Source organism: Vanacampus margaritifer, chromosome 13, assembly GCF_051991255.1.
Source record: "Vanacampus margaritifer isolate UIUO_Vmar chromosome 13, RoL_Vmar_1.0, whole genome shotgun sequence".
Lineage (NCBI taxonomy): Eukaryota > Metazoa > Chordata > Actinopteri > Syngnathiformes > Syngnathidae > Vanacampus > Vanacampus margaritifer.
This window is the reverse complement of record NC_135444.1, coordinates 11,505,019-11,523,575: the sequence shown is the minus strand read 5'-3', so window position 1 is coordinate 11,523,575 and position 18,557 is coordinate 11,505,019. Positions and strand designations below refer to the sequence as shown.

Genomic DNA, 18,557 nt, shown 5'->3' with positions numbered 1-18,557 from the left:
TTAAAGTATTGTCATAGAGATTATTATTATTATTATTATTATTATTATTATTATTATTATTATTATTATTATTATTATTATTATTACATAACAATCCTAAATGAAATGTTATGAATGAAATGCTAAATTCTAAAGTAAATTAAAAATAAATAAATAAATAAATAGTTGGATGCAAATGAAATCTTTCGTGGGAAATTAATTGCAGAATACAAGTGGTAAATAGATGTAAATAGATTTTGGCAAAATAACAGTTGTTTATTATTTTGGAGCCATGCTGCAGCTCCATGCTGTAAGTGGTTCAAAAAAAAAAAAATTCCATTCCTGCCCTTATCTTCAGTCCCATGAACGTGTTGGGCCACGCCCCGGAGGGTCGGCTGGCAACCTTGATATAGACAAGAACTTATGAAACCATGTCTGTTTGCATTTCCTTCCAGCTGTAACAACCCTCTGCTACATCCTGGCACAGGAAATAATCAGGTAGGCAGAGAATCCTTTGGTATTCGGCTTTTACAGCATTTAGTTGTGACAAGCTAATCAGGTCACAAAATCTCTCTCTGTTTCTGTTCTAGTAAATAAACATGCAGAGACAACGCGTCATTCTTATTATTCTGTCTTCACTGTTGGACTCCTTACTGACTCAAGACCATTCATGTGAAAAAGAGACAGACTGTCCTTCTGAAAACCAAATTGTCTTTAGTGCAGCTACAAAAATCCCACATGATCTGAGAGCAGGAGTGACCGAAGTCTTCTTTTTGGACAGCAACATCAATACAATCCCCAAAGGATCATTTGTGGAAAACCCCCACTTGGAAAAGGTGGAGTTCATTAACACAAACACCTCCGTTGTTGAGCCAGGAGCTTTTGAAGGTGTGGTCGACATGAAGTTCGTTGAGATCTCCAGCACGCCGCTGACGTCCGTGCCTGTAGGAGTTTTTACAGGCCTCAGCAATCTGGAAAAAATTATTCTAAAATTGAACAAGATCCGTAATCTGGAGCGAGGATTGTTTGACGGTCTTAAAAAGGTAAGAGAGCTCCAGTTACATGGAAATGAGATTGCATCTATTGAAGACGGGACTTTTGATGGCCTTGAGAACCTCATGCTACTCCATCTGGCTAAAAATCGCCTCACCGCAGTGACAACCGACTGGTTCTCCAAGCTGAGCAAACTGGCCACGCTGCGGCTTTATGAAAATCAACTGACTGCCATTCCAGAGGACATTTTTCACAATTTACCAAATTTAAAAGAAATTTCTTTGCAAAGCAACAAATTAACAGAGTTATCTGTGAATCAGTTTCCATATAAAGACAAACTCATAAAGATTGCCTTGTACGACAATCTCTTGACAAATTTACCAGAGGAATTCTTTGTTGGCTTCCCTAATCTCAAAACACTGACCCTGCACAATAATAAACTATCAAGCCTTCCGCCTGTGCTTTTTGGGGAACTGACCAAAATGACAGATTTAAGCTTCAGTCAAAACGAACTGAGCGAGCTTCCAAAAGCAATATTCAGTCCTTTGAGTAGGCTGACCAAGCTCGATTTATCCAAGAATCACTTTGCTACCCTGTCAGCCGACTACTTTGAAGGACTTCACAAACTCACCGTTTTGACTCTCCACAACAACAAGATAAATTCCTTGCGTTCGGATGTTTTTGAACAGATTCCATCGCTGAGCTCCCTGGACTTATCCAGCAACCGTCTCGAAACACTCCCTCAGGATATTTTTGAACCCCTAACGCGTCTCACTAAAGTTTATCTCCATGACAACCCGTGGAATTGTGACTGCAACCTCATACATCTCCATCGCTGGATAAAAGCAAACTCTGCGATTCTTCGTAAGCCAGTTGTCTGTTGGTATCCAGAAGATCTTAAAGATCAGGAGATCAAGTCATTGGGAGAGGAGGAATTTATATGCCCTACTCTTCCCATCACAACCACCATGTTGCCTACGACTGCTCTCACAACGCTAAAACTAACCACTACCCTCACAACAACGACAACCACCCCTTGGCCAACCACCGCTTTATCTACTACACAGCCGACTACAACGGCTTCGACTACAATTGCAGCTGAAGAAACGACGACTGACACGAAAGCAACAACACAGCAAACAACACCAGCATTAACCGTCCCTACGACGCCAGAGCCGGTGGTCACAACAAGTGCAAAAGAAACAACCACACAGACAACCATTTTAATCACAACCCCACCAGCCACCACCGTGTCATCAACTCCACAAACAACCACCACGGAAACGGCTTCACCCACAACTACGGCTATTGTCACATTGGCGGCAACTACTCCCACAACAATTCTAACTACAACCTCAACACTGGCAGCAACTACACCCACAACAATCCTAACTACAACCTCAACACTGGCGGCAACTACACCCACAACAATCCAAACTACAACCTTAACACTGGCAGCAACTACACCCACAACAATCCTAACTACAACCTCACCAGCCACCACTATGACACCGCAAACAACCACAATGACAACAGCTGCACCCACAACCATTTTAACAACAACAGCAACCACATTACCCAGCACCACCAGCACGATTCCAATCACAACTACGCGATCAGCAACCACCACAAAAATACCCACGACGCAACTGACCACCACTCAGAGGACAACGCCCCTTTCTAAACCGGTCATTTTCACCTGTCCCATACAGCCACACCTGGAGAAGTCACCCGATTTGTTATCATACGAGGACACAAAAGCGGCTTTGCAGTGCAAATATCAGGCACTCACGTACGTCACTCTTCTGCTGGTGGAGGTAACCTGCACGTTAGTGCTGGCTAAGTTCACCCTGTCTCTTTACCGCCTGATGCAGTGCAGGGAGAGGATGCAGCACAAGATCAAACTCACACACTTCTCCTACAGGAAAGAAGTCATCTTAAGGCCCGTGTAGGAGACAGAGACTACAAGTCTGACAAAAATTTTTTAGCTAATGTCTTCTGTAGTAAATTTGACTCTAAACAGTCTTTTTGGTCCCACTCTGAACAGAGTAAAATACAATAAAATATTCAGAGTAAATTTGACTCAAAATATTTTTTTTACTGTGTACGTCTATCACATGAAAAAAAATATTAAATATTTTTCACTCAGAAATTCTACTTAAATTTTGCAAGGAATTAGAAAAAGAAATAGAAGTCACTCAAGGGTTGAGGAACAAACTCACAATTTCAGGTTAGGAGACATCCAGTCTACCCCCCGCTAGCCATGCCGCCCCTACTGTGTGTTAGTATATCGTTTGTGTCAGCTGGAATCATTGTATAGTTTTTGGTCTCCTTCTGGATATTAGCAAACAGTAGGAGTGGCCTAGCTCAGGTGGCAGAGTGGCAGTTTCCCAAGCTGAAGGTCGTTTAAAAAAAAAAAAATCCGTCCGTCTTCAATTCCGCTTATCCGGGGGTCGGGTCGCGGGGGCAGCAGCTTTAGCAGAGAAGCCCAGACTTCCCTCTCCCCAGCCACTTCACCCAGCTCCTCTGACGGGGGACGAACCCCCCCCCCCCCCCAATTTTTTTTTTTTAATAAACTAGTAAATGTACTAAAAAAAAACATTTTAAAATGTACTAAAAACTCTACTAGGCTTTTGACCAATTCTTTCGTACACAGTAAAAATTGTTTGAGTAAAATGTACTCTCTGCAAGTGTAAATGTTACTCTGTTTAGAGTGGGACCAAATAGACTCAGTTTAGAGGAAAATTTACTCTACAAAGTTTACTGTGTACCTTTACACCAGAGTTTCCCCAACTTTTTCTGAAATGTCTTGCCTCCACTGGACCCCGTGATGGAAAATACATCAAACATGTATAACTTCATTTTAAATCTCTTATTTCAGTTGTGTTCTTTGACCGTTATCTCAGTGAGATTCAGTTAGATCACAAGGTGGCGCCCACGTTTGAGTGCATAATCTAGTAAAAGTGGAAGACTCCTATTGGTGTTGTGTCTTCCTGTGCTTGATATCTATTTGGTTGTGTCTTCCTAGTGTGTTTATTGTTGTGGTCCATCTGAACATGCAGAATAAAGATCTGTGCTTAAGACCTTCTTTTGGCCTGATAAAATGAAACTGCCTGACGCCATATCTTTATCTTTTATCTAATAAAACGCTTGAGGCCTTCATAGGGTTTGTTTCAGATATCGCTGTAATACATTTTCTTTCAAGTAACATGAATAATAATAATGATAATAAAATAAAAAAATAAAAATAAAAATAATTATAAAAAAGTAAAAATAAAATATTAAAAAATAATAATAATAATAATAAACCTGCCTTTGTTTTTGGGGACTATGACTGTGTTGTGTGGGTATGAATTTGTTTAGTGATTTGTAATAATATATAAAGCTGGGGTGGGAAACCAATTTTGAAAGTAGGGATTGACTAGCACCAATACCAAGTATCGGTATCGGGTCGATACCGGGTCAAGGTATTGTTGCTGTTTTAAGATCAGGGACTAGAAATTAGAAAGTAGAACAATAGAAAACTGTCATAAATTTTAGACAAATTAAGGAAAATTGCGTTAAAATGATCTGTCATTTTTGGGAGGAAATGTTATGTATCAAAAGTACTAGTGGTATCTGTACTTATCAGCATCAGTGACTACTCAAAAGTTCAGTACTCATTTGAAAGGTCTGAAGAAAGTGGTATGGAACATCCCATTTGAGAGCATTTGATCCAGCTCACATGATAGTTCTATAACACAAATAAAGCCTCAGAAGAACTGTTATAAAAAACCCAACCCACAAATGCTGACAATATATAACAGTAAACTGTATAGTTCCATTATGAATTGTTTATAAATTTAATATGGTAGAGTAAAGGTAATAGTTACATACATAAGTTTTATATATTGATAGTGAATTAAAAACTTCTTCTGACTTCTTACAGCAGGGGGCGCCAGAGTACCACAACAAAACAAACACACCTGTCTGACACAAATGCTCAGTGTATTGAACCCATTCATCGATTTGATGGCCAATACAACGAGTGGGTTCTTTTGGTAGAACTTCTATCACTTTTCACCAAGGTAGACACTCCTTGCCAACATTTTCACTCACTGAAACACATTTTGCACTCTAAATCACATTGTAAGCATAAGTAGCAAAGTGAAAGTAAATTAAAGCAGAGGTGTCAACATAACAAACATATTGTACATTGACCGTTTATGTTTAAGGAAAGAAAATTAATTGTTGTTTGAATACTGTAAAATATCGACAGTACCTTGTCTTTTGTGTTTGGAGCCCGTTCGGTCAATGACAGAGATAATGGTGTCATTGCCCTAATGAGAAGTTTCACCTTTGTTTTACCCCCAAGTTGATGATGAGGCATTCACCAGTGTGCACCACACAAAAAAACACTAGCTAATGTCCGCATTCACATTTGGCTCCTAATTGGGCATTTGCAATTAAAGTGATTCTGTCTCTTCTGTTCTCTCAGCCCACAGGGCTGACTCAACTATAGGTCAAAAAATGAGCAAAGGTTGGAGTTTAATTGGAATTAAATTCACATTACTGGAATTGATGAGGCAGCATGGAGGGCTAGTGGTTTGCATGTCATACTCACAGTTGAGAGGTTCTGGGTTCAAATCTCACAGTCGCATGTACCCCGCATGACTGTGACCTTGTAGTGGCAATTTATATGTAAATTTGAGTTGGGGAAGCAATGCATTGAAACAATATATGTTTTCAGATAAGAAATAATGATAACTACTGCACAAATTACTTTTGTTGCTGGCGAGGACATAATCCTCCAAGTGAATTCCTCCCTCAGAGACGTCTGTAATTGATTTTTTTAAATTGATGTGCCTGTTGTTAAAATTTAGTGATGGCTACAAATAAAAATAAAAAATATAAATAAATAAGAATAATGTGGCGTTGGAGATGATGTAATCAAGACTCTGTACAGTTAACCATTCAGTCACCTACTACTTTAGATTTTTATTTATTTATTTATTTATTTTTAGTAGAACCGCACAAACAGCTATTTGCGGAAAAAGACATCTATTAACATTAACATTAACATTAACATTAACATTAACATTAACATTAACTTTAACATTAACATTAACATTAACATTAACATTAACATCTATTTCTGCAAGGCTAAGATACTGCCCTTAATGCCCTGCTCCATGTTATCACAGGACGAGCTAGCTTTGGCCGCCAGCTGCTAGCTAACAGCCAACAGTAGCGTGATAAAAAGATCCCCAAAAAGGTCTAACAAGGTCGAAACCCTCTCTAATTGAACATGTTTCAGTTTGATGGTGCGGTGGGAAGTGCAAGGTGCTTGTTTGATGCAATGATCATATATTACACACTCACTTTCAAGCGCTATATATGCTATATTGTGATGATATAAACACATATGGGCTCATAATTGGCTTCATTGGGCTAAAATGCGTATAGTGCTTGGCAGTTTCTGAAATCAAACCTTTATTTTCAACTACTTTTATGTAGTACTGTACAGGTATTTGTTTTGTTTGGCAATTATGTAATGATGCCATGATAAGCAATTTAGTTAGTTAGGAATTAGTCAATATTGATCTGCATTTTAGCTTTCATGCCATTTCATCATCATATTAGTGTAAATAATCCACTTTTTCCATTTTTTTTCATTTTCTTTTCTTTTCATTCTTCTTCTTTTTTTTTTTCTTTTTTTTTACAAAAGTGAATCTCAGAAAACAGCACTTTCTTGTGCAATAATTAACAATTAGACCACAACAGGAAGAAATAGGTGTCTAAATGCAAATGTCGAAATGTTGAATGTTTTGGCAGGCTCAGAGAGGCAAACAAAGAAAAAAGACAAAACATTGGGCACCAACGCATTATATACTAGGGGTGTTAGAAGAAATCGTTTCGGCAATATATCCCGATATTACAGCACGTAATTCTCGAATCGATTCGATATGCGGCCGAATTGATTTTTAAACATCAATTTTTTTATGAGAATATTCAACAAAACATCTTACTTAGGGTTAGGATTCACACATTAAGCATGGAAGAATGTTATATTAATGGAACATTAAGCCTTAATATTTGATTTCAGTGCTGTTCAAACATGAAACAGACTGCAACCTGTTTGTTAAATGAAGTGGCTCAGTTATAAGCCTGAATTTTCAGATAAATAAATACATTTTTATACAAATCTTACAGTGTACATGTACAAGTTACAATTAGTATTTTCAAATTTTGAGTTTTAAAAAAAATAGCAATAATCAATTTATAGATTAGTATCAGGATTAATCGGTATCGAATCGAATCGTGACCTATGAATCGTGATACGAATCGAATCGCCAGGTACTAGGAAATTCACACCCCTATTATATACAGAGATGGGAAAAGAAAACTGACATTTTCTACTTGAGTAAAAGTACAATTACTTGTGTAAAAAACAACTTTGGTAAAAGTAAAAGTACTCATTAAAATAATTACTCACGTAAAAGTACAGGCTCTAAAAAGTATTTTACCGGATTTTTCCTCCTAATAGCTAATGGAGGAAAAATGAGGATACATCAAATTGACTCTCTCAAGTTCCTCTGTTGAGGCGACGCGCTCATGCTATATAAATAAAACGGACTTGATTTGAATTGATAAGTAAGAGTGTGCATAAATTGTTTTATAATTCTTGTTCCTTGTAGTCCTTTGATAAATACAGACACGTTCCTAAGGGAACTGTTTAAAACACATTGTTCTTCTTTCAAACTCCTTGTCCATGATCAGTGCATTGCCGTAGTGTGCAACATCAGCAGTGAATAGAAAATGATAAATGTTGTCGATTGTTAATCCGAAAAATAGCGCGCATTTGGGTCAAACAACGTCCCAAACCAATTTACAGAGCAAATGGCCCGTAACGTTGCGGCACGCTCCCAAACATTGAAGTGAAACTAATGACTGGAGGAGTTACTGTCTTATTGTCGAACAAAAGTATGCTTGTAAAATAAAATAAATGATGTTACATATCTGTAAGCTTTTGCTCGTAGTTGCGCGAGGCCGCTACGATTGATGCTGACATGTTGATGAAATGTTGTCCCGGTTGACAAACCTTGACATTGACTCCAAGTCATTCCTACCTGTCACTCAACTCATGTTCCAGGATGGAAAGATAAAGTCGTGCATTTCTGCACTCCAAGTGACCCCCGAGGTCCGAACCTTGATTGGATTACAAGGCTTTCCCCAAATCAATGCAGGCGTAAACTCTCAGATGTCGACAAAAGGTGACTTGAATTGACTGGCTGTCAAGACTAAATGCTGGAAAATCTAATTAGTGGGGACTTTGCACACACACACACAAAAAAAAAGTGACAAAGTTGGCAGTTGGTGCGATGTTTTTTCTGTTTGTTGTTTTTGATGAATGCGTTTGAAAATATCTACAAAAACACCTCATTAGGGTTGATGCTGATGAGGAAAACAAGTTTGAAACCTGCCATAATAGAATGTGATCATAATCCATTTCACCAATGTTAAAAGAAAGTCTCATATCAGCAGTAAACAATCAACTCGATCATCCATCCAGCCTTCCATGCTTCTTATGCTTCTTTAAACTTTTTAGTCACCACAGGCCATGATGTAGCATCCCTGTAATGTATTATGCCTTTTAAATACTATATGTAAGTACTGTATATAACTGTATAGTTTGTTGCTAATGTTTTGGGATATACTTAATTTTTGTTTTTGGGGGTTTTCTGCTGCAAGGTCGGCATTTCAAACAAAAATCTGTTTTCACTTACCTTGCCTGAATAAATGAAGGGTAAATAAATTACCATGCAACTGGACCTTATCACTGGACCTTATCACATCTAATCGTTATTTTCCACTCAACAGTACTCTTATACTCAGAAGTGTGTACTAACGAGTTACATTTACTACTTTATGTAGTTTTACCACACAATACTTTTGACTTTTACTCGAGTAGATGTGTGAAGAAGTAACGCTACTCTTACTCCGCGCTATATTGGGCTACACTAGAGTCGTTACCCGCTTCCCCATTCATAAATTTGATTTATCGTATTTTCGCGTAAGCGCTCCGCTTGGCTGACGGTGTCAGAATCGAGTCTTGAACTGCTCTTCAATGAGTCTTTATAGAGACACGTTCAACCAACTATGCCCCCCCCCTCCTTTCCCCCCGCAAGCCGCTTTTGAAGGAAGCGTCATCTTCGCATATTAGCGTCAATCAAGCAATTAACTTGTAAGTAGGTCGTTAAGCTCTGAAACAAGAAAAAAAAAAAGAAAAGAAAAAAAAGAGGACGCTGCTCATCGCGCATGCCTGCTGAAGTAAGAACACGAGCTCAAAAAATTTTTATTTCATTTTTTTATTTTAGGATTTGAAGATGCCAGCATTTGCACATCATTTTAATCTGATGACGTTGTTTTTAAAAAATTAATCAGACTTCATGTTTAAGCAGTTACTTAGTACTTGAGTATTCTTTTCAGTGAATACTTTTTTACTTGTAGTTGAGTGATTTTTTTATGACTACTTTTTATTTTTACTTGAGTAATATTTTTGAAGTAACGCTTACTCTTACTTGAGTACAATTTTTGGCTACTCTACCCACCTCTGCTTATACTATACGCTACAGCGTGATGTGAGTTAACTAATTTATAAGTTTTTCGAGATACGAGACATCTTTTGGACAATTTTTTGGCTTGACTGACTTGCGCAAACTGAGATAGCAGTGATGTTAGTTAATATTCTTTAAAAAAAAAGAAAAAAAGAATGAGTGCCAACAACTGTTACATTATTTTAAATTCCTTTTAATTTATATATATATATATATATATATATTTATTTATTTTTTATTTTTTTCCAGGAGAGCTCAGTATTGTTCATTCGGTAATTTTACCGATTTGACATGTCATCATCATTGCTCTCTCTTTTTTTTTTTTTTTGTATGTGGGTGAGAATGTGTATGTGCGTGCGAGTGTGTGTGTGTGTATTCATTAGTTCACCTAAAACCTATTAAAAAAAATAATTTATATTTTTAATGTCTGTTTTTATGAAGTAGGTCATAGAGTGATATTTTTCTCAATAAAAGTAGTTCATGGCTGTCTTATGGAGGCTGGAATGGATTCATGGCATTTCTATTCTGAGAAAAATTTATAAAGTGTTTCTCCTTACTGTGGAAAACGGCCACATTCCGAGAAGTAAATACTGAGCATTGTCGTTGGCCTCAATTTTTGTTAGATCTTAGTGGGTCACTGTGCGCCTGATACGTTTATTCCGGCGTGTTTTTTTTTGTTGCAGTTTTTCCTGAGAGTATCCTTTTGTAGTGGAAAATCCAGGCAAGATGGGCTGAGACGGAGGGTCGACATATATAGATAGACAACCATTCACACCTAATAGAAATCTATGATCCAACATGTTGCGCAAGCACAGAGTGGCTGAAATTCAAACCCAGATCACAATCGGGTTGTTGTTTTTTTTTTTCCAGTAAGACAGCCAATGCACTACCGTACTGCCCTAAATCAATCATTTTCCAAATATTGTCAAGTCATCGCAGGAAAGTAGTGGAATTAAGTTATTACGCTGACAAAATTGAATCAGGAGAGCATCAGATTTGAGATAATCCTCAAACAAATTACTGCCAGATGCTTGTATATTTCTGCCAAACAGAAAAAAAAGTACCATCACTTTTCCCGTGTTGTCGTATTTGGAAACATCCATAGTGTTGGATTATGAAGTCTTTATTTTTTTTATTTTTTTGGTCCTATACTATCATACGTATCATCATAGATATTTTTTGAGTATTAGTAATAGTACAGTAGACGACTCCTTTTTTTCTATGTGGGTGAGAATGTGTATGTGCGTGTGTGCGAGTGTGTGTGCATTGATTAGTTCACCTAAAACCTATTAAAAAATCCCATACCGTTCACCTAAACCGAACACTTCCAGCCAGAGCCGTGAGGCCGTCAGGAGACCCGAGGAAGGACCAAAGAAAGGAAAGTGAAATCCAGCACCGACCAGACACCACCCACCAGGCCACCAACCAGAGTCCTTCACCAACCCCAGAGACATCTAAATTCCAACAAATCAGGGAGACCTCAAGAGACCAAAGGAGAGACTGAGGAAAGGAAGGAAGGACAGACAAAGCAGAGTGAGATCCACAGACACCAGCCACAGTAGACGACTCCTGATCTTGGAGCTGATTTGTCTTCTTTAAAAAGGAACGGCCATGTTTGTACTGTGAGGGTGCCTGATGAAGTTTCAATGAAATTCCCATTCATTCCTAAGTGATTTCAGGACACGGGTGGAACGGAGAGACAGCCTAAGACTATCCAACTAATTATATCACTGAGCTGTTGTTTGGAGAGAGGTCGTAAAGGGGATATTGGCTGTCAGCAGCGACAGCAAAGCAGCACTGAGAGAAGACCGTACACATCATCTCGGGAATTCAGCCCCATTTACACAGCAGGTGAAACACAATGATGACTCACCACTCATGAGCCGAATCATTTTCTTTCATGGTGGGTCAATCTAAGAATGTCAGTTTCATTTACATGAGGCTGCATTTCATCCTGGAACACCTCGACTGCGTGACGGGCCTGTGTGAGGATCCTGGGGGCCTCCTCTCCTCTAAGCTGCTCCATCTCAGCAGTTCTCAACTTCCTGAAGAGGGTCTTCTGCCCAGATTTAGTCATAACTGTTTTCATTTATTTATTTCCTCAGTAGAACTTTTATCTGTGGATGTGTCTTTGTGAGTGATGTCACAATTGTGTCTGTGATCAATGATGTTTTTAAAGTCTTATCGTCATGACTGGGACCTAATCTATTTCCACAACAATGGGCCATTGCCTGTGGTTGAAGTGTCTGTAATCAATAATGTGTTTAAAATCTTTTTCTTTTTTTTGGGAGAGCTCAGTATTGATCATTTGACATGTCATCATCATTGTTCTCCCTTTTTTTTTTCCTTTTTTTTTTGTATGTGTGTTTGTGCGTGTGTGTGTGTGCGTGCGTGCGTGTAGAAAAAAAAAAAAGAATTCCCATAACGTTCACCTAAACCGAACACTTCAAAATCCAGCCAGAGTCGTGGGGCCGCCAGGAGACCCGAAGAGGGACCAAAGAAAAGAAAGAAAAGCGAAGCCCAGCACCCACCAGACACCACCCACCGGGCCACTAACCAGAGTCCTTCACCAGCCAACATGTGTTTAAAATCTTATCTCATGTCCGGTGAACTCCAGGTGGGCTGTTTGGAAGGGGCGTTGTGGTACCGCCCCTTCAAGATAGTATAAGAATGTTGTGAGTCCGCTGTAACTTTGCACTTGTGAGAGGCTGCCACCATTGCTGGGAGCTTCGCTTGTGCCCGGAATATTTTGTAGAAATAAAACCTTCGAAGGAACTGTTCACCGATCTCCAGCCTGTATTCAGATAACCAACATTCTCACTACCCGAAAGAAAACGAACACGCGAAAAAAAAGATTCCTTTCTTCAACACTCCCGACATGCAGGATGCAGCAGGTGAGGTTAGGCTCAGAATCTACCTGCGCCTCAGGAAACATCCTTTTCCGCCCTTCACACTCTCCAAGCGTCCTGTGTCAAATGTCAAGACCTTCAAGCTCCTGGGAATTACCATCTCACAGGGGCTGAAATTGGAAGCTGACATCAAATCCATCCTGAAAAAGTCCCAGCAGAGGATGATGCTACTTCCTGTGACTGTCATTGGAATTGGTTCATCCATCACACAAAGAAAGACTCATCCGGCTGAGATATAATCATTGGTACTCTCCTATCCACTCTTGAAGACGCTATAAGATAAGGTCAGGAAAAATCCACTTGAATGCACCCCAAGCCCAGACATCACCTTTTTCATCTTCTTCTCCCCGAGAGGCCCTATCGAAATATTACACTATAACCATCAGAAATTCCAATCTATTGGAAAATACAAATCTACAAAATAATTGTACACAGCACAGAATTTCAATTTTTATAACATGAGAATGCAATCACACTAGGTTTCGTAAGTCATCCGGTTACATGCAGTTAAGAGTGAAGGGCAGATTATGCAAAACACATGAAATGTGCTTAAGTGTAGTTTGTACCATTACAATTGTTTTGTAGTAGAGCACAAATCTGTGCCACGGTGATGAAATCACATAAATTGTTGAGGGTATATTCTTTAATGTTATGATGCCGTATGAAACACGATTTCATTTCCATTGTTTTTCATGATGAAACATTGACTTTCTACTATTCTTCATGTAGTAGAATAATATATTAACGTACATACAGTGTAGTATAAGAAATCTGGAAAATGATTCAACTTTCTGTTTCAATTTGAGAAAACAGTTTAACTTGCTAACTGGTTGGGCCTTAGTGAATTTTGCTTTCTTCTTGTTGCTGCCAAGTAGAGAAATTGGTAATGCTGCCATTGCTTCACACTTTATCTTATGCTAGGGATGGGCAAGTACCGATACCAAGTATAGGTATCCATACACTCTAAAAAGAGAATTGTTGAACCAATTTAAGTTTAACAAGAGAATTGTTGACCAACTTAAAAAAATAACTTTAAATGGTAACACACGTTTGAATTAAGTTAATCCAAAGTGAATATATTAAGTTTAACGTTTATTAAACTTAACATATTCACTTTGGATTACCCTAATTCAATCATGTGTTACCATTTGAAGCATTTTTTTTTTTAAGTCGGTCAACAATTAGTTTTTAAACTTAAGTTAGTTCCACAATTTTCTTTTTAGAGTGTATTTTCTGTATTTGGGCGATAACTGTCCTTATTTCAAGGTATCCGTACTTGAGACAGCGGCCAATACCTGTAGCCTATCGGTGGCGCTTTTGTAGCCGTTTTACAATCAGGAACTAGAAATGATCAATTAAAATAGTAGAAAATTGCCATTAATTTCATGTCATTTTAAAGGTAAATATTGGCATATACTGTATAGGTTTTTCTTTAAAACTATCTGTCATTGTGGGGGTATCGTGTGTATCAAAAGTACTAGAGGTATCGGTACTTGGTATCAGTATCGACTAAACAGGAGTTGAGTACTCATACTGGTATCGGTCTGAAAAAAAAAGTGGTATCGCACATCCCTATCTTATACAATGTAAACTAAACTGTAAAAGGTTTGACACAATTCTTTGCTATCAAAAAGATCTAGAAGAGAAAAAGAAAAACGCTATGAAACTAAAAGAGGAATATACTTTTTTGTCCTCTTTGCGTGTTCCAAAACTTGAAGACAGATTTAATGTAAGAAAAAACACCTTTGCAAAAATGATTTTAATCTAACAGAGATCTCTGGACATCGTAACAGACTCCAATTCATCACTTAACAGGTGGAATTCAGAGCGCCGAATGTGTCTCTTCCGCGTGTAAAATGGCTTCTTATAGTTAAAACCCACCGCCTCACTTTCATTTGTAGACAAAACATATTCTCTGGGTACTTTTCCATGAGCGATGGCGAAAACAGAGTCAGGGGTGCGTGTTCGAAACAGATTCTGTTCTCAAGGACCAAATGTGTTTTCCCACAGAGAAGGAACTTCTAGACCAAATAATATGTCCCAACTTAAGGTCAAATTATACTGAGTTCAACACTACTTGCTTTACACGTCTATAAAACCTTTCAACATGGTTAATATAAAGAATTAAGATGTTAATAATGTATAAAAATGGTTAATAAATGAAAATAAAGAATTTAAATGTTAATAATATCTAACAAAACGTAGAGAACAGACTGTTGGGAAGAAATTAACACAATTTCATGAAACAAGTAACAAAAGTTAGGTTGTAAATGTACAGTAGGTCTGTGTTTAGGCCTGCAGCGAAGGCCTGGACACAAGTTTGCAAAACTAAGTAAAACTATGTTTTGACTCTCCTGCGCAATACTTTTGCTCTTCCAGTGTGCCCAGTGTGCATTTGATTCCTAATACATGCTCATTCCAGCAGGGCAACTCAATATCATCCAAATCTATTCTTTGCTTTGTTACTCATATTATTGCGTGGTCCGCATCTGTCAGTGTGACTTGTACATTTGTGTCAGCATTATTATTTCTCCAGATGTTTGGAAATGACATCATGCCATCCCACCCAAAGGACCTCCTGTAGAGACAGTTTGGTAAGTGGGAGCCCTGCGGCGAAGGGAATGTCTAATTAGGATCATTGTAAAACTGAAGTAATTACCAACATATGCAAAAATTAAACACCCTCTGGCCACATATCCCGCCACCTGTGCTGATCAGCTTTCACAGGCATTTCCCTGTGCCTTTGTTATGGAGATCCCACGTCTGCCAAAGTGGGCAAAGGAAATGATGAGCAAGTGAGAGAGGAACACAGCGAGCGATCAGATGAGGGGATGACTCATCGCTTTCCATACTCATTGGTATGATGGACATAATAGATCCTGTTGGAACGCTCGAGAAGGGTGAAGGGTGAGACACATTCAAATGGTCTGCTGGTCCATTAAGTGACCATCTAATTAACAGATCTGCCCTCATTTTCATTTGAAAGGACGCAGACAGAAATTCAATGTGTGTGCAATTACTTTAAAGTATGATAACATAATTAAAGAGAACAGTAAACTACTTTGTGCATCGTGATTTCATGCTGCAGTCTCAGTATACTGCTCCTTCCAGAATACCCGCTTTGGCCACCAGGAGGCAATAGTGTACAGTATAATACAGTCATGCAGACTAGTGATGGGCATGACAGTTCTTTTTAGTGAACTGAATCTTTAGAATCAGTTCATTAAAAAGAACCGTTTAAAAGAATCGTTCATCTACGCTGTGATTGGGCAACTGCTGGTCACATGACATATGGACGCCATCTTGTTAACCTGCTGAAACTGAGTTGGCCAAACTCTACAGTATATACGGCTCTGACCACACTTTGAGAATCACTGCAGTATTTTTGTTTTGGACGTGTGTCTTTAATTAAGGGGCGTGGCCTACTGAGTGACGCAAGGAGTCGATCTTTGTGGGTTGTCTCAGTTTTCATTTGCTTGTTTGTTTGTTTGTTTATTTATTTTGTTTGCCCACATGTGAGGGCATTACAAAACTGATATTGCTTAATATTTGCTCGCGTTATTAAAGGGGCGGCATATCACACTGAAGTGCGCTTCATACTCAAATTTTGGATTACATCACAAAACAAAACAAAAATCGTCCGAATGTCGCAGCTCAAGATATCACCCTACGTACTGAAAATACATCATTTGATATTTATCTTCTCTGCTAGTGCACTAATTGACCCTGCCACATGTAATAAAGTGCACAGATAAAAGGAGAGCAGCAGGAGGGTCAGCCTGACGAGCACGTGAATGCAATCGCCTTTGTCGGCCGCCACACAGCTCACCTTGCATTTGCATTCTAAACACCCTGTCAGCACTCATCAGGAGGTAGCAATAATCAAAGCAGCCTTCATTTACCGTCGTCAGTTGTGGAAATCCAAATGCACAAATACTTTAACGCAAGCTTGGTTAATCTGGAGCATTTCAGTCGGCGTTATAATTGCGTGTTTGCAGTGGAGATGAACCGGATTTCTGTACACATCTGAGGGAATATTTGAGAAACATGAATTATGAATTCCGTGTTGTGCAAAGACGACGGCAGTAATGAAGACGGCAAAACAAGTAGATATGCTACATATTTAAAGTGGCTGCTTCCTTTGTGGACATGTCATCTGGACATTAAACATTTAGGCCTCGTGATTGCCAACATTAGCAGTGACAGACAGGGTGGGGACTATTATCTGGACACTATTATGGGATGCCACTTGCAGGGAATCAGAGCTGAACGGGGGAGGCTGACTTAATGAGCAGGCGTATGTAACCATCATTGTGATGGCCACAACATATACAGCAGAACATTAAAAGCAATTTTCACCTGAGCATTCAAAAACAGACACAAAATGTCACATGCAGAAGTGCACTTTCACTGCGTGGAAAATGCATATTTAGCGACATAGGGTTTTTTGTGCAAATACACATTCAAATGCAAGAAGCTTGTCTATGGACATGTTATGGAAACGTGACTGAATGTTTTTATATTGTAGAGCTGGATAAGATGGAGTGTCCAGATTGTGGGAGTAATAATCACTACAAAGGTAAGTATAACTTCATTTTGTGGCTAAAACGGATTAATTGCATTTCCATTCATTTCAGTGGAAAACATGAACTTGATAAATGAACGTTTCAGGTTACAAATGGCCTCATGGAACCAATTAAGTTCAGAGCTTGAGGTTCCATCGTACTTCCAATGGAAATGTCTGTCACTTTTGTTCAATCATAATTGAGAATGGGAAAGACCAGTGTTGAGAACGTTACTTTAAAAAAGTATTTAGTTATAGTTACTCAATACTTGCTTTAAAAAGTAACTGAGTTAGTAATTGAATTACTTTATAATAAAACTCGTTACCAGGCAACGTAACTATTTTGACTACTTAAAAAAAAAGTTTTATATCAAATATTTTTTTTGATTACATTTTTATTATTATTATTATTATTATTATTAGTAGTAGTAGTAATACTGTTAGTATTATATTTATATTTATATCATGCCCAGGCTCTATAGGGTGTTTTCATTTATTTTTGTGAAAATTTGTCACACAGATGCCTCATTCCATAATGACATACCATTTAATAATAATAATAATAATAATAATAATAGATTAAATTGGTAAGCACCTTTCAAGACGCTCAAGGACGCTGTACAAAAATAAAAAAATAAAAAATAAACCAAAATTATACAGATTACAGTAAATAGAATTGTGACTAAAAATTAGAGCTGTCAAACGATTACATTTTTTAATCAGATTAATCACATCTTAGAATTCTAATTAATCACGATTAATCGCCTAATAAAAAAGGCTTTCTTATCAACATTTGTTCCCCGCCAAATTTGAAGAGCACCGGTTATGTGTTCATTCTTTTAAAATTTAATTTAAATAATAAAAATAAAAATTTATCCACTGCACATGCTCATCATCCTCTTTTTCTAATCAGTTAATTACTTGCATCATTTAAAACGGGGAAAAAATGACCCCGATATTTTGACATGAACAAATATTCTAAATGTGATATGCAAACATTCATTAATGCTTTACTTGAATGCATGAAATTATGTTTATTGCTCAAACACAACCTGTGCTACCTGAAACGTAGCCATCCGCTGTCACGCTAAAGGCTAATCTATGGTCAAAATTAATAGTGCCATTAATCTGCATTATTTCATGATTAATGCGATAATTGTGTGTGATTAATAAATCAATTAACGCTTTGACAGCACTACTAAAATACTAATAAAATATCAAGAAAAGAGCAGTGTGGTTATACAGTACTGTGTAGGTGATCTTAAATAGGCGTTTGGATCTGAAAATAGTCAAGGAGGGTGAATTGTGGCGATCAGGAGAGTTCCAAAGCTGGGGAGACAGAGGTGCATGCAGGAAAAAAATGTTAAGTATAGATCCTATACAGTACTGTAATGCAAATTGTGTGATGCTTTGGAAAGCTCTTTGCTATTTTCCATTAAAATAAATGGACATGCACGTCTCCCTGTGCTGATTGATAGAGGAGCCGGCCAGCTATTAAGTCACTGACAATGTACA

General features: G+C 38.0%; 1 protein-coding gene across 1 annotated transcript; it reads left to right on the top strand.

The window, feature by feature from the left end:
• Nucleotides 1-422: 422 nt before the first annotated feature.
• On the top strand, nt 423-4,019 carry LOC144062983 (uncharacterized). Its single transcript, XM_077584838.1, has 2 exons — nt 423-477; nt 570-4,019. The coding sequence occupies exon 2, from the start codon at nt 579-581 to the stop codon at nt 2,922-2,924; it is 2,346 nt and encodes a 781-aa protein (XP_077440964.1). The 5' UTR covers nt 423-477; nt 570-578; the 3' UTR covers nt 2,925-4,019.
• Nucleotides 4,020-18,557: the final 14,538 nt, after the last annotated feature.